The 16,047-nt window shown below is 38.6% G+C and overlaps 1 protein-coding gene across 13 annotated transcripts in view; it reads left to right on the top strand.

The window, feature by feature from the left end:
- The first annotated feature begins 4,008 nt into the window (after window positions 1–4,008).
- Window positions 4,009–16,047, top strand: part of LAMA2 (laminin subunit alpha 2) — a 4,753,606-nt gene continuing 4,741,567 nt past the window's right edge. For 8 of the 13 annotated variants that reach the window (XM_044064325.1, XM_044064371.1, XM_044064344.1 and 5 more), the window contains exon 1: window positions 4,009–4,263. In XM_044064325.1, the coding sequence (XP_043920260.1) occupies window positions 4,179–4,263 (85 nt within the window). In that variant the 5' untranslated portion in view covers window positions 4,009–4,178. The remainder of the gene's footprint in view (window positions 4,264–16,047) is intronic. The other 5 variants (XM_044064392.1, XM_044064399.1, XM_044064406.1 and 2 more) reach the window with 1 other exon arrangement.

Below are 16,047 nucleotides of genomic sequence, written 5' to 3' on the forward strand. Positions count from 1 at the left end.
GGGATCCAGTATCTGTCTGCTTGGGACGACATGATTGACAGACCTTGATGCTTTGCCAGAGATGGCCTGCATCTGTCACCCCTGGATTTCCGGATACTAACTAAGGCTCTTGCCACCCCTATAATGGCTTTTTTAGGTAATGATGCAAAGACCAAATTACCACTGTAACAGCTATAAATAAATGCAATCTGAGGGTCATGCTGCTCAATGCTAGAAGTATAAATCTCAAGATGCACTTGCTCAAAGCACTCTTCAAAATGGAGAACATCGACATTATGCTGTAACGGAGACCTGGTTTAAAGCAGCAGAAAGCACCCTGTACTACCAGGCTATAACTCATTCCACACCTTTTGACCCCAGAACATGGACCAAAGCTCCAAAGGCAGTGGTGTCTCCATATTCATAATGGATATGGACACCTCCAGACTAGTAGCCCAGCATAACTCATCTGAGATATTTCAAGTACAACTGACATTGGGTAAGACAGTGATTCAGGTTGTAGCCTGCTATATGTCCCCAGCTATGTCCCAAGACTCTCACTCCATGTTCCTAAGCACCCTGGAAACTATTAGGGTCCAACCCAACACTCTCGTACTAGGTGACTTCAACTACCCCTCCATCAACTGGGAAAACTACTCATGCACCAATACACTGGCCCAACGCTTCCTGGAATTCATCAATTCCAATGCCCTGAACTAGCTAATTCTTAACCCCACTAGAGGAAACAGCATCCTTGACCTGGTTATTACTAACATGGGCAACCGTTGCTCTACACCAATAGTCAATTCCTCCCTGGTTAGATCTGACCACAAACTAATCACCATGGAAATCTACATCTCACCCACACCCCCCACAAAGGTAACCACCATGAAAAACTTCTCCAAAGCTGACTTTGGGCTGCTAAAAACATAGGTGTCTAACTTCATGGCACCCATGTCAATGGAAAATAGATGCATGACTACAGAATCATACACCAATGCACTGTACGAACACTTACATAAATGCATGGAACTGGCCATACCCAACAGAACCAAGACATTCTCCTCCAAAAAAGGAAGCCAATCTGGTGGTCCCCTGCCATTAATAAACTCTACAACAGAAGGAATAAACTGTTACAGAAAAAAGGTGAACTCCCAAAACTGGAAAAACTCCCTTATTAGCCTCAACAAAATATTGAGATCCCTCATCAAAACCTCTAAAGCCAGCTATGAAGGCAGAATTGCAGCAGACACTAGAAACAACCAGAAAGCTTTCTATAGTTATATCAAGAATCTCCATGACAATACCCAGGTTTGCTCTGAGTTACTGCACAATGGTACCTCCTATACAGAGCCAACAGATATTGCCAACATACTGGCTGACAGATTCAATGCCATCTTTACCACCCCCCCAAAGGACCAATCACAATACTGGAGGAATACCAGGCATCCAACATTACTGCAGCACAGGTTAAAGCTGCATTGTCCAAGGCCAAGAATACAGCTTCCATGGGACTTGACAATATCCCTGGATGTGTTCTGCATGAACTACAAAGTGAAATGGCACCACATCTTGTGTGCCCCGTTCAATCACAGCCTCACCTCAAGCTTTGTCCCTACCGAATGGCGCACTAGTATGGTCATCCCTCTCCATAAAGGGGGAGTGACTACAGACACTGGGAATTATCACCCCATTAGCCTGATGAGTCTCATATGTAAGGCTATGGAGCACATCATCATGGACCTAATTAACAAGGATATAGGGAATCTCCAAACTCTAGATCCCACGCAATTTGGTTTTGTGAAAGGTAGATCATGCCTGCTCAACCTGGTTGACTTCTTTGAATCAGTCACCAGAGCTGTGGATGAGGGCAAGGCAGTTCATACAGACTACCTTGATCTGGACAAGGCCTTTGGTACTATTCCCCACTCAGGAATTATTGATAAACTCACCAAACTAGGCATCAACTCCTAGATCATTATGTGGGTTGCAAATGGCTCACAGATAAAACCCACAGTGTGAAAGTAGTGGACTCCAAGTCAGACTGCCAACCAGTCTCAAGGGGAGTCCCACAGGGATCGTTCCTAGGTCCTCACCTGTTTGGCATCTACTTCTCAGAAGTCCAGGCTGATACGGAGGGACTCTGGCTGACCAAGTTCGCAGACGACTGCAAGCTGGGAGCCATTATTAACTCAGCAAATGATGTAGACATCCTACAGAAAGCCCTCACTGAGACCAATGACTGGTGTTGAAACCATTGCCTTAAGCTTAATGCCAAAAAATGCATCATCATCCCCTTTGGGAAAATCTCAGTTCCCACTAATTATCACATTGATGGGAGCCCACTGAACACTGAAGGCATTATAAGAGATCTGGGAAAACAGGTTGACAGCAACCTCTCCTTCGACCACCATATTGTCACTGTGGTCAGAAAGTCCTTCTGTGTGGCACATCTCATTACCAAGGGTTTTGCATCCATGAAGAAAGAGGTCATCACCTCTCTCCACTCTTCCCTCATTAGGCCAGTCAATGAGTATAATGCCCCATTTGGCATGTACCGCACTAAACACATGCAACAGCTAGAAAGGCCACAAAAGTACCTCACAAAAAGGATCCTAGGCCTTAAACACATGTCCTACATGGATAGACTACAAAAACTCCAGCTATTCTCTGTCTCATATCATCTACTAAGAGGCAATCTCTGCTTGACTTACAAAGCCATGTCTGACCCAGCTCTGTTAGAAATGCATCATCTAAAGAAATCCCAATCCCTCCGCACCACACACTCCAGAGACCTCAACCTCATTACCACAATCAACAGAACATGCTGGAAGGACAGGTTCATAACCCAGAGACTACCCATGTCCTGGAATAGACTTCCCATACATGTCAAGCAGAGCACCTCACTGGCCCTCTTCAAGAGAAATCTTTTTGAGTGGATGGAAAATGGAAAGTTCACCCCGGGGATCACTCCAGTGGCTGTACTTGATAGAGGCACTTGGAACTAATGTCGGGCGGCATAATGCCAGGGCACTTATATGGGCTAGGCTTGTAAAGGCTCCAGGGCCATTAGCCTAGTACACACCTATGAACCTTTGAACCTGTTAACACATACCCTGTCAGGCATTATTGCTTGCTTAAATCATTCTAGCTACCACAGTCCAACTGTTACACCCCTTCATTTATAATTCCATTTGCTTTCCTTCGCAGTTTCTTACAGAAGTTTCAATTTTACCGTGTGTGGTGACCACGCAGATTATTTTTTTACTTCTCCCTAATTCTAGTATTCATGGTGGTAACCGTGTTTGTACTCTGCAGAGTACATTTTTTATGCATCTTTCAGAAACACTGTAGCTTTTTTCAGGCTTTATTATGTCTACAATTGTCTCAATTAATGCTTGTAAAACAGGTATATAACTTGATTACAGAGAAAATTACTGTTACATATTAATAGTTTTAAAATGAAAAAAAAATGAAAATGATGTGTATATTTATTACCTGTGGGGGTGGGGCTTACATTTTGAGTAATATGCCTATTTTATAAATGACAGGTAGTTTGGGAGGGCAGTAAAAATAGTTTGTGAGTACACAGTGTAATTGCCCTGCACCCACTTCTAAACTTATCAAGGAATTTCAAAAGGGTCCATTTTACAAAGGAGTAAAAGTCATAGGATAGCCCTCAAATTACCACAAGTGTTATCAGTGATTATATTAATCGGGGTTTCCAGGGTTCTATCCCCCTCAAGGTCAGAGTGCTCATTTCCCGTTGAGTTATTTATCAATAAAATCTTAGTCTGTCCTTTCATTTTGTTTAGGCTTTTTCCGCTTACATTTCTTGAATTAAACGGACTTTCGGGAACCTTTTACGTCTGTCAAGTACCACTCCTAAAGTTTGTTAAAGTGTGTAAAACTTAGTACAGCATTATTTCGGGTGACAAAAGGAGGAGGAGTGATAAGCGTACGTTGCAGCCTCCTCTGATTTTGTGAATAAAAAAAAAAGTTGTCAACCAGTGGCGTTTGTTTTGGCGCTCGCGGTGGGCTGGGAAGTTGGGTGCGTATTCCGTCCAAGTTAGTAACGGCCAACTGTCCTAGTGAGAACTTCATTAGTAGTGTTTTTAGGGGACCAGGTGGGCGGAGAGCTTCTCTTACAGAGCAATGTACTGAAGAAAAAGAAGAAGAAAAAGTTTCATAGACGAACCATGAAGCCGAAACAAATTGCGATACTTTCCTTAATTATAATTGAGGTTTTGTTGCTATGCCGGCCCTGTCAGGCTCAGCAAAGGGGTAAGTGACTTTTATTTAGCACTGCAATGTCTTACGGTAATACGTGACTATTCAGACGCACCAAGTATGCATCCCGTGAGTAAACTGAGAGATGCCCCGGGTATTGTAACAGTATTCAGAAAAAAATATATGAAAATAATGTGTAGTACATTACAGTACGTTCGCGTTACATTATTAGCTAACAATGCATACCATTGATTTACACATTTTAGCGTGTGTTTCTCTGACTTTTTCTACACATGTTACGTGAACTTTGACGAATGTGTCAAAGCTTATTTAAAGTGTATTTGTGAGGTACCAAATTCGTTAACTAAAACTTATTTTCGTTCGTACCACACATTATCAGTTATCAGAAAAACAAAAACTTTACAAGTCTTCCGTAATAAGCGGGTCTGAGTTTAATTTAATTCATTCAACCTATTTGAAATTGCCTAAATATAATAATAATAATATATATAAAATAATAGCAATTTCAAATATGAATTGTATTTAGGAAATCAAATGGAACTGAAAAGGCAGTGTATGGGTATGCATGCACTAGATTTTACTGTAACCAGTTATCTATTCGGGATGAACTGGATCATGTAAACCAAAACGGAAAATAACCAAACAGATGGTAGGCGTTTATTTATTCATTTGTTTGTTCGCTTATTTATTTATTTCGAGCAATAGCACAGAGTGCAGCAGTCTTTTAGATGAATCTGTTTCGCCTTTGCTGTCTAGGATTTCCAAAAAGGTCCTAAACTTAATAGTATCATACCATAAAAATAACACCATCCTTAAAACCAGGACCTTATGTCACCTGAGAATAATTTGCAGAGACAGATTTAAGCCAGTTGTCCTTCATTGTCTGTAATGAGGATTTTCTTTAAAAAGTGGAATGCACCATTAACTAAGACCACAGACTGTAGAAGCAGCTGTCTGGTTCCGCTAATTTTAGCTTTCTGCTTACAGATCACAGTGCCACTCAAAACAGCACCTTACTAGAGCTACTAAGAGTTAAGGAAGCTACTCTCAACTCTTCCGTGCGCTGCAGTTAAAGACAAATATGTTCCAATAGCAAACATGAAAACGATAGTCACATTTATTGGACATTCATTTCCTTTTAATTCTAGAAACGGCCATAAGTTAACTGGTATTTTTATTAATAAAATAAACCATACTGAAATAACCAGTTATGTCTCAGCCAGTTTTATTAATAAAATAAACCATACTAAAATAACCAGTTATGTCTCAGCCAAGTGCATACTCTTTGTTGTCTACAGAGTACATTTTTTTCTGATCACCAGAAGAAACATTAGAGTCTTATCATGCCATATTATGTCTGTAACAATCTAAATGAATACCTGTCAATATGTTTACAGCTTACTTACAGAGAGGATTGTGATTTTAAAAACAATACTTATTAACAGTTTTTGACTGAGCAGCTCAAAATGTTACACACAGATTAAGTGGTGAGGGAAGGGGCAACAGCTTATGTACCCATTTTTAAATGCTGTGTGGGTTGAGACATAGCAGTAAGAGTTTGAGAGTACAAAATGGAATGCATTGACAACACCCCCAATGTCAGAATCAATATGAAGGTGATGCCCTTGTTAAGAATGTATCTTTTTTCTGTCATGAGTGTGGATCAACACCTGGTTGTTAAGCTTCACAGCAGCCAACATAACAATGATTGTAATACCATTAGACTGGTGTTTCTCCTCATTATAGCTCCAACGTGTGTGTGTATGTGGGGGGGGGGGGGTATAATAACTGTCACTTATTAATCTGTATGAAGGGCACATCAAAGATTAGTGTATGCTATAATAAATGTATTGCTCAAATGTAATTTGTAAAAAACAAACTGGGTAAAATACAGTATGTTCAGAACTTCTGAAAACTTTTGTCACAGATGATTGTCAACAAGTGGTATGCTACCTCATTTCTGCAAGAGTCTTGCTGTGGAAGAATAATTTGCTTGAGTACTGAAGTTTCATGTGATCACTACTTTTTTTTATAAATAATTGATAACATTTAATAGAAATGGTTTCAATAGTTGTAACACCTATTAATGGACCACTTTTTTAAACAGTAATATGGGTATCAAAATGCATTAGTTTCACTGCCCTTATTCTACTTGTAGACTTTTTAATTTACCTAATCTCTGTTGACAAGGTATTTAGTCGTTGCACACTGCTTCTACTTGAAAATATAACACCTTATCACATTACAAGTCTGTGTTTCATTCTTGAATTGATCAGCATTCTTTAATCCCTATGAATTCAGCTGTCACTGTGTCATCTGTCAGAATTTTGTGCATAAATATTTATTTTCACTGTCAGAAATAATGTGCTTTAAAAGTCAGCCTGAAGTTCTTAAGGCATTCTGTACACAAGATTTGCCTTACTCATGACCTGAGAATGTACTTAGTTTTTCACATTTGTTAGCAATTACTCTTTGACTTAATGAGTTGTATTTCCATCCATATCTTCCCTGAAACTGATTATTTTTAAATTAGACTGTCGGACTCAGAACTACATCAAGGTGTTCACAGGAAGTAAATCACTGAACAAAGAAAACAAATCTATGATGATGATAAATGCTACATGTAACAGGAAAGTAATTATATCACAATAATACTACACTGCAGAGAAATGCTACTAAAGAATATCTGCTTGTCTCGCATTTGGTAATGCTAAAAAGTGTGTGCTTATTTATCAATGGTCTTGGCAAACTTCTATAACAGGGACGAATGTGCATGTATTCCATTTTGAAATGATGAGAACATTTTGGTTAAAAAAATCTCCATATCCATGCATGGGAGATAGGACAGAAACAGTAACAGTCATTTTGCCAGGATGCAAAGCTGGAGACCAAATTTAAATTGCCTCATTTTCCACTTTAAATTATAATTTAAAATCAGGTTGCCGAACCTTCTTGTATTCCTCTGGCTTGGAGAATGTGAGAATCTTTAACTGTATCTAAGTTTTGTCTATGCATACATGTATATTATGTGATTACACAAATATAAAAAGCCAGAGGAGTTCCTGATAAACTTCGTACACCTTTTGGACAGATTTATCAAAGAAATCATTTTAGGCATATTTTAATGTATTACCAGTCCGAGTCAGTTTCTCATTCATTAGTAGCAAAACAAATTATATTCCTGACAAACTGATTTGACGTTGCTGCTCTCTCCCCATTTGGGTTCATAATGAGAAACTAGTGACAAGGGTCTCTGAGACCTGATTCAGCAATGTGTCTGTTAGTATGAAAGATATCTGAAAATTAGTTTAACAAGGCTTTGTGTGTAACTAGAACTCTCGTATTATTTTTCTTCAGAAATACTAATTAGCAGTTTGTTGGTATGTAGAAGGGAATTTTAATTTATGTAGACTATTTGATGAAATGTGATATTCACAATAGTTTATCTAATGTGCTCTTTGAAATGTGATAAGTGAACCATGTTTCAACAAATCTTCCCTAATTCACAGGGATACTGCAGTCTTCCTTTGTTAGTAGGTTAATGGGAAATGTAAAATGTAGATGTAACTCAGACTAAATATTACTAGAAAATATGCATTTGGGCAGATTATATTATGTTGCATGTGTGTGTGGGGAGGGGGTGGGCACACATGAATAAGCTGTGATGCAATCTAAACACATTTAGCTATTAGATATTTCTTAGCTTTTTCCATGATGTTTCAGTAGCTGTTTGAGCTGTTTTGTAATACTCATTTGTGAATTTATTCAGATATGATTGTCTCTTCTGTTACTGCTGCGTAGGGCGTTTCACTTCCAAAGGACAGTAAACATACCTTCTAAATGTCAGAGGATGCATGTGTCATGGTTACATCTATCTAATGCTGTCAAGTCTCATCTAAATCTATAGTGACTCCATGAACAGCTTTTCCCATCCACAGACTTTACTAGGCAAATAGGGAATGGACATAGGTTTAAAACTTGAGCTCAAAATCACAACCATTAGTGCTTACAAAGAGCTTTCACACTTTATTCTTAGAATTCATCAGACTCTGAAGTCTCAAAGACCTCAGTATATGATATTAAGAAATGTGAATTAACAATTGCTTTAGCCATGCATAAGAAATATGATGGTGATAATTCAGTTTTAGAGTTCTTGTTTTACAAGTGATTACTGTGTCTCCAAGTGGTGGTGATCTTTTGAGTGTAACTGAAAAAGATGAATTGGAAGGGATTCTTAGGCTACAAGCTTTGGTTACACAAGGCTTGAATTAGTCTGTTTCTTTAAAACCTGTTATAATACAGCGTGGTCTGCATTATTAATTGTAGTTATGAGATTACTATTTAAGTTGATTTTATATTTATATTGTTTGTCTGAAAAAGCATCTGTGAGGATGAAAGCACTAACATATTATGTTAAACGTTTATACTTCAGTTGCGATGGGCATGTTCTATTTTTATTTACTATTCATACTTAGTGAGAAAAGGACCTGTACCAATTGGCTAGACAGAGGGACCAAGCTAGGAAAGATGTACAACAGGTAAAGGTGTTAAAGGATAATGAGGGAAACATACTTACAAGTGAGGAGAGTGTGTTGAGCAGATGGGAAGAGTACTTTGAGGGGTTGATGAATTAAGAGAATGAGAGGGAGAGAAGGTTGGATGATGTAGGGATAGTGAATCATGAAGTGCAATGGATTAGCAAGGAGGAAGTAAGGACAGCTATGAAGAGGATGAAGAATGGAAAGGCTGTTGGTCCAGATGACATACCTGTGGAAGCATGGAGGTGTTTAGGTGAAATGGCAGTGGAGTTTTTAACCAGATTGTTTAATGAAATTTTGGAAAGTGAAAGGATGCTTGAGGAATGGAGAAAAAGGGTTTTGGTACCGATTTTTAAGAATAAGGGTGATGTGCAGAGCTGTAGTAACTACAGAAGGATTAAATTGATCAGTCACAGCATGAAGTTATGGGAAAGAGTAGTGGAAGCTAGGTTAAGAAGGGACATGATGATTAGTGATTAGCAGTATGGTTTCATACCAGGAAAGAGCACCACAGATGCAATGTTTGCTCTGAGAGTGTTGATGGAGAAGTACAGAGAAGGTCAGAAGGAGTTGCATTGTGTTTTTGTAGGCTTAGAGAAAGCATATGACAGGGTGCCTAGAGAGGAGTTGTGGTATTGTATGAGGAAGTCAGGTGTGTCAGAGAAATATGTAAGAATGGTACAGGATATGTATGAGGGTAGTGTGACAGCGGTGAATTCTGTGGTGGGAGTGACAGATGCATTTAAAGTGGAAGTGGGATTACATCAAGGATCAGCTCTGAGCCTTTTCTTACTTGCAATGGTGATGGACAGGTTGACAGACGAGATCAGACAGGAGTCCCCGTGGACTATGATGTTTGTAGATGACATTGTGATCTGTAGTGAGAGTAGGGGACAGGTGGAGGAGACCCTGGAGAGATGGAGATATGTTCTAGAGAGAAGAGGAATGAAGGTCAGCAGGACTAAGACAGAATATATGTGTGTGAATGAGAGGGAGAATAGAGGAATGGTGAGGATGCAAGGAGTAGAGGTGGCAAAGGTGGATAAGTTTAAATACTTGGGATCAATAGTTCAGTGGAATGGTGAGTGTGGAAGAGAGGTGAAGAAGAGAGTACAGGCAGGATGGAGTGGGTGGAGAAGAGTGTCAGGTGTGATTATTGACAGACGAGTACCAGTAAGAGTGATAGGGAAGGTCTACAAGAGGGTAGTGAGACCAGCTATGTTATATGGGTTGGAGACAGTGGCATTGACAGAAAGGAAGGAGTTTGAGCTGGATGTGGCAGAGTTAAAGATGTTAAGATTTGCAGTGGGTGTGACCAGGGTGGACAGGATTAGGAATAAGTATATTAGAGGGTCAGCTCAGGTTGGAAGGTTTGGAGACAAAGCCAGAGAGGCAAGATTACGTTGGTTTGGACATGTGTCGAGGAGAGATGCTGAGTATATTGGGAAAGAGATGCTAAGAATGAAGCTACCAGGTAACAGGAAAAGAGGAAGGCCTAAGATAAGGTTTATGGATGTGGTGAGAGAGGACATGCATGTGGTTGGTGTGACAGAGCAAGATGCAGAGGACAGGAAGAAATGGAAACAGACCCCTAACGGGAACAGCCGAAAGAAGATGATGTTCATACTTAGTCTGGCCTGTCTGCTTACATGTTTGATGGGTTTGCTGCAGGAAATTTGAGTACTCAGAGAAAACTATGCGGACTTTGCACAGAAGGGACCATAGCAGAGAACCGCTTGCTGGGATGTGACAATGCTACTTTTTGCTTACCTCACAGAGAGGGAATATACTATTACAATTTAACAAAATAATCTGTTGCTGTAATTTATGATATGAAATTATCAATTATGTAAAATGTGCACTAAACAGAGCAGCAAAAAGAGGCTTCTTGTAATTCAGTGTATTATTGCGAGCTTGGGAGTCCAATGCATTCTTTAGCCACCATTGTAAATATGAGCAAACAAAATTAACCTGCCAGATAACCTTTCTATCCGTGCATTGAACATTTGATTGACATGAGGCAGCAAACATCTGAAATGCTGACTCTATTAATAGATAAATTAGAGGTTTAAATGTTCTTATTTCCAAAAAATGCCATCTCTATTATTTACAAATTGAACAGAGCAAGAAATGCTTATTAGCAATCAAACATCTGTTACTACAGTAATTTTCCACCCACATCAGACATGCTAGCAGATGACTGAAAATAGTCCAAGTAAAAATCCCATGCCTTAGGAAGTTCTGCAGAGGCAGTCTTTGAGACTACACACCAAACTATTAAGTTCCATGTGGTCTTAGAAAAGAGTGCTTGCTTCAGGATCAAATTCATAATCCCACACAGATGTTGTTCTTATTTATTATCATATGTAATCAGTAGTTAAATCTAGCCAATACATTATAAAATGAAAATGTTTACTTTAGACAATGTAGTTTACTCCTTAGCAAGAAATAAGTGAGCAGTTAAAAAGTACAGTTGTGTACTCTTACCATAAATGTAGATGTTCGAGTGTGTTCACGCCCATGGCTGTGGAACCCTTCCTTATTTTTCATCAGGACAGGGTATCTCTACGGACTAATCCCACATTTATGCCCACGGTGGTTTTGGCAGTGGCCTTGAATCAGTCTATTCATTTGCCTACCTTTTATCCTAATCCTCAAAGTGAGGAAGAAAGTCTTTTGCACTCTCTAGACGTGCATAGACAGCTTCGTCTATACCTGGACAGGACCAAGATATTCCGGAAATCTGATCAGTTGTTTGTCGCTTATGCTCCTGCTGTTCAGGGGAAAGCAATCACTAAGCAAACTATTTCCAAGTGGATTGCCCATTGCATCAAGTTCTTCATAGGTTCATAGGTTCATACTAGGCTATCTGCCCTAGGGCATTTATAAGCCTAGCCAGAGTGTGTTTGGCTTTCGCCACCCATTTTAAATTAATTTTGCTATGCCCTTTTTCGAGGTTAGTATACTGTGCCTCTATCTAACAGTGACACAGAAGTGATACCCAGGGTAAACCTATGATCTCCCATCCACTCATCAAGATTCCTCTTGAAGAAAGTCAATGAGGAACTCTGCCTAACCTGGACTGGGATTTTATTCCAGAGTGAAGGGAGCCTCTGGGTTATGAATCTGTCCCTCCAGCATGTCCTATTTATTTTAGTGCTGAGGTTCAAGTCTCTTGAGTGCGTAGCTCAATGGGATTTGGATTTTCTGAGGTGCAGCATGTCCATTAATTCCGGGTTGGACATGGCTTTATACGTCAGGCACAGATCGCCTCTAAGCAGGCGGCATGCCACTGAGTAGAGCTGGAGTTTCTTTAACCAGGCAGCATATGGCATCTGTTTGAGCCCTTTGATCCTCTTGGTGAGGTACTTTTGGGGTCTTTCCAGTTGCTGCAGGTGTCTGGTAAGGTACATCCCAAAAGGGGCATTGTACTCAATTATGGGCCTGATGAGGGATGAGTAAAGAGGCACGATGACCTCCCCTGATCTAGATGTGAATCCCTTCATGATTAGGTGGGCTATATAAAATGTTTTTCTAACCACTTTGGCCACGTGATTGTCAAATGAGAGATTGCTATCAACTTGGGTCCCCAGGTCCCTCATTACTTCTTCTGTACTTAATGGATTACCACCTATGTGGTAATTTGTGGGCACTTTGTTTTTGCCAAACGGGATGACTATACACTTTTTGGCATTTAGCTTGAGGCCATGGTTCTTTATCATGGCAATCCAGTTCCTGTTAATGTTAGGACTCATTCTACCTGGGCTACTGCTTCTTCAGCAGCTTTTCTTTGTGGGGTTCCTACCAAGGATATTTTGGAAGCTGCTACTTAGAGTTCTGTTCATACTTTTTCTAAGCATTACAACCTCCCTCTCTATTCTAAGTCCAGGGCGGGTTTTGCTTCTGCGGTTTTGCAAGGTTTTGTTTCTCCTCCAGCCACCCTTTCTTAGCTTCGGGACTCAACCCTACAGTCATGACTGCAACAGTGAACCATGAAGGACATAGTACAGCTGTGTACTCTTACCATAAATGTAGATGTTCGAGTGTGTTCACTGTTGCAGTCTGGGTTACCCTCCCTCCTATCCCCTCTTTTGTTTTTTCTTTGAGTATTGTCTGTTATGAGGTATTTTGGCTGATGAGATTTTGGGCATGGTTTCTTGTTTAGCCCTTTCTTTCTGGGCACCTGACATCTGGGGCAAGAAAAACTGGGGAAATGGCATCAGCTGAGGTCTTTGTACCTTCCGGCGCATTGACGTCAGGATAAAAGTTACCTCAGCTGACGCCCGATCCAGACTTTGGGATTCTGGCTGATCCGGGGCTGCTGCTGGCAGGAAGAACCCTATAGTCATGACTGCAACAGTGAACATGAAGGACATCTCATTTTCTTTGAATTTCTTTGTCCACAAGCTTGGTGATGGCACTTTTTAAATTATTTTCACAAGTTCTTCCTGTGTGCCCATTTCTGCAAAGCACATCATTTTATTGTTTGATTTACTTTATTAAACTTCATGTTATTTATTAAGATAGCGACCATGTTTTAGCTTTGCTACAGCCCACACTTTTGGGATCATTCTGTGTTTCTTGTTGTTGAACTCAGTTGCATTACACTACAGACTAACCTATAAAATATTGGAGACATTGTTTCTTGCTTTTACTGTCAAAGCAATAATGTCAAGTTATTTTCTGATTGCTCAAAGCAATGACTGAAGCATTTTCTAATGCCAGGTTATTTTCTGATTGTAATTTTCTTTTTAAACTATACTGTTTCACAGCTTTATAATGTCTCTTCACAACTAAAGTAGTTGGCAAACTTAACAACATAATCACTGGTTCAGCAAGCTTTCTGATATGTTACTCTATCTCTGAGCTATCTCATTAATTTAAGATTACATGATTTTTATAATAATCTTACTAACTGCATGCATGCCTTTTACTGTTTTTTTTTTCAGGAGTTAAGAAGTTTCTTTTTCACAAATGCAAAAATGTACAACCCATTTTCTGAGTTCATTTTTCATCTAATTTGCATAAAACTGTTTCAGTTGTATTATTCCCCAAGAACTGAACTTCCACATCAGATATATTCATATACTTGAAATACCTGTTTTTCTTTTATTTCTTCTTCCCCAGGTGGCTTAATGCTGGTGCTGAAATTATTAAAATATTGCAGATCTCAACACCATGAATTATTTAAATCTTGTAGACTTCATTACTAAAATAAACATGTTATAGCATGAAATAAAAATTCAATACATATTACATGATTTGACAGTTACAATAAGAAATGCAAACTCTTGGGATAGAGTAGCAGGTGCTAAAGCAGTGTGCCTAGATGCATAACAAAAGTCTGTCCAAATTAAGTGTTAATTGCATGTACTGTACAAAACTCTTAATATCTAATTCAGCAGCTTGGATTAAATAATGAGAACCCTGGATACTACACTGCCCTTGGTCTTTGAGTCAGCTTTCTTTTTTTTTTTTTTTTTTTTTTTTTACCAATAATATACCTGAAAGTCTTGATACCCACTGCCTGTCTGTGAGACACTACTATAACATCACTGGTGGTCTCCCATATAACAGATTCAAATATGCAGAAAAAACATGCAGTCTTTTTCTCCATATGCTGTGGTACAACCTTATGAGAAGGAAAAACAATTTTTTTGTTCCAAAGCCTACCCTACTTCAACCCATTGAAAATTAGGCAGCCTCTCTACCTATACGGGTCTCTTAAGTATGCGGTACTGTCATCCTTTTCCACCCGCAGAAACATTTCTGCTTCTTAAAGCTCACCCAGTAATTTTGACAACTGTTAGACTGCATTTTATTTTGATACAATTTCATTAGCTGCTTCTGTATATTTCAACAAATGTCCCTAACTTGGTCATGTTTATCAGTGTAGGGACTGGTTTTCAAGTGATCATCTAAGAAATCCTGCTTTCTATGCTAATTCAGTGACATTGCACAATCAAATCTAAGGTAACAGTTTCATGTTGAGTGTGCATTGACTCAGTAGTAGAGCAGACTCCTACTTAGGATTATTATTTTGCATTTTACCTATTTGGTGATGAGTAAAACCCATTGGACACAACTGTCCCTTTCCTGGGTGTGACCCATGAACCCTGTCTAGTTATGTGACTTGATCAGTCACACAGCTGTAAATGAAGGTGGAAGGAATCAAATCCTATGCCTCTGTATGCTAAACACAGCTATTTGCTGATTTTCATTTCAGAGCTTTAGTTCTCTGTGTTAACTGCCAGAAAAATTTAGCATGGCATTGAAGTTCCACGTTTCAAACTGCTGTTTGCAGGGATAGACTCCTTTCTTCACCTCTGAATAAAGCAAGTTCATAAAATGAGGGAATGAACTTCAAATCGCTCTTTTGAGAAATGTATTTGTTTAAAATACCCACAAAATAGTGGAAACAGACAAGCTTGATGAAGTCATACTTTTAGTGGTGGTATAAATGTGCATAACTGTTGGTCGTACATTTTTGTTGTAAATTTTAAATAATACCTAAATGTCACTGCCTGGTTGTCTGAGTTTCACCACAAAGGTAGTAGCAGTGCTGTTAGCAAACCAAACAACACTGTGTATTTGACTATTTCAGAATATGATGCACCATTTTACTGCCAGATATAATACTCGTTTTTTTCATTATTTTATTGTCAACAATTACAATATATTATTACCAGATGTAATAATGTATTTCTTAAAACTTCTAATGTGACTTACATCTTTATAATCTGACAAAGCTCATTATTCACATATTAATTTTTCACAGCCGTGATTACATAGTGTAACACCATCTTAAATTACTTAATGCCCAAAAGGATTTTCAATTTTCTGAACTGTGTATATTCAGATATAAGGAGCTCATCTTTCATACTTACATAAATTCTTCTTCTTTCATCAGACTATTAATAGTAGTATTACTGGGTAGAAAGAATGTCCATCAAACGTAAACAGGAGTCAGAAAATTAAAAAAAAAAATATATATATATATATATATATATATATATATAAATATATATAAAAATATATATATACAAAAAGAAATATATATATATATATATATATATATATATATATAAACTTATATATATATATATATATATATATGTGTGTGTGTGTGTGTGTGTGGGTTTCTCTTCTTAAAACAGTTTAATTTAAACTTGAATTCAGCTAAATAATACAGTACCCTCATCATTAATATAATAATTCATGCAGCTTTTACATGTATTATCCTGTTCACAGGGGCTGTTAGTTGCAACTTGTGGGTGTA

The sequence above is a fragment of the Protopterus annectens genome, chromosome 1.part0 (genome assembly GCF_019279795.1).
Source record: "Protopterus annectens isolate FY-2018-M chromosome 1.part0, PAN1.0, whole genome shotgun sequence".
Lineage (NCBI taxonomy): Eukaryota > Metazoa > Chordata > Ceratodontiformes > Protopteridae > Protopterus > Protopterus annectens.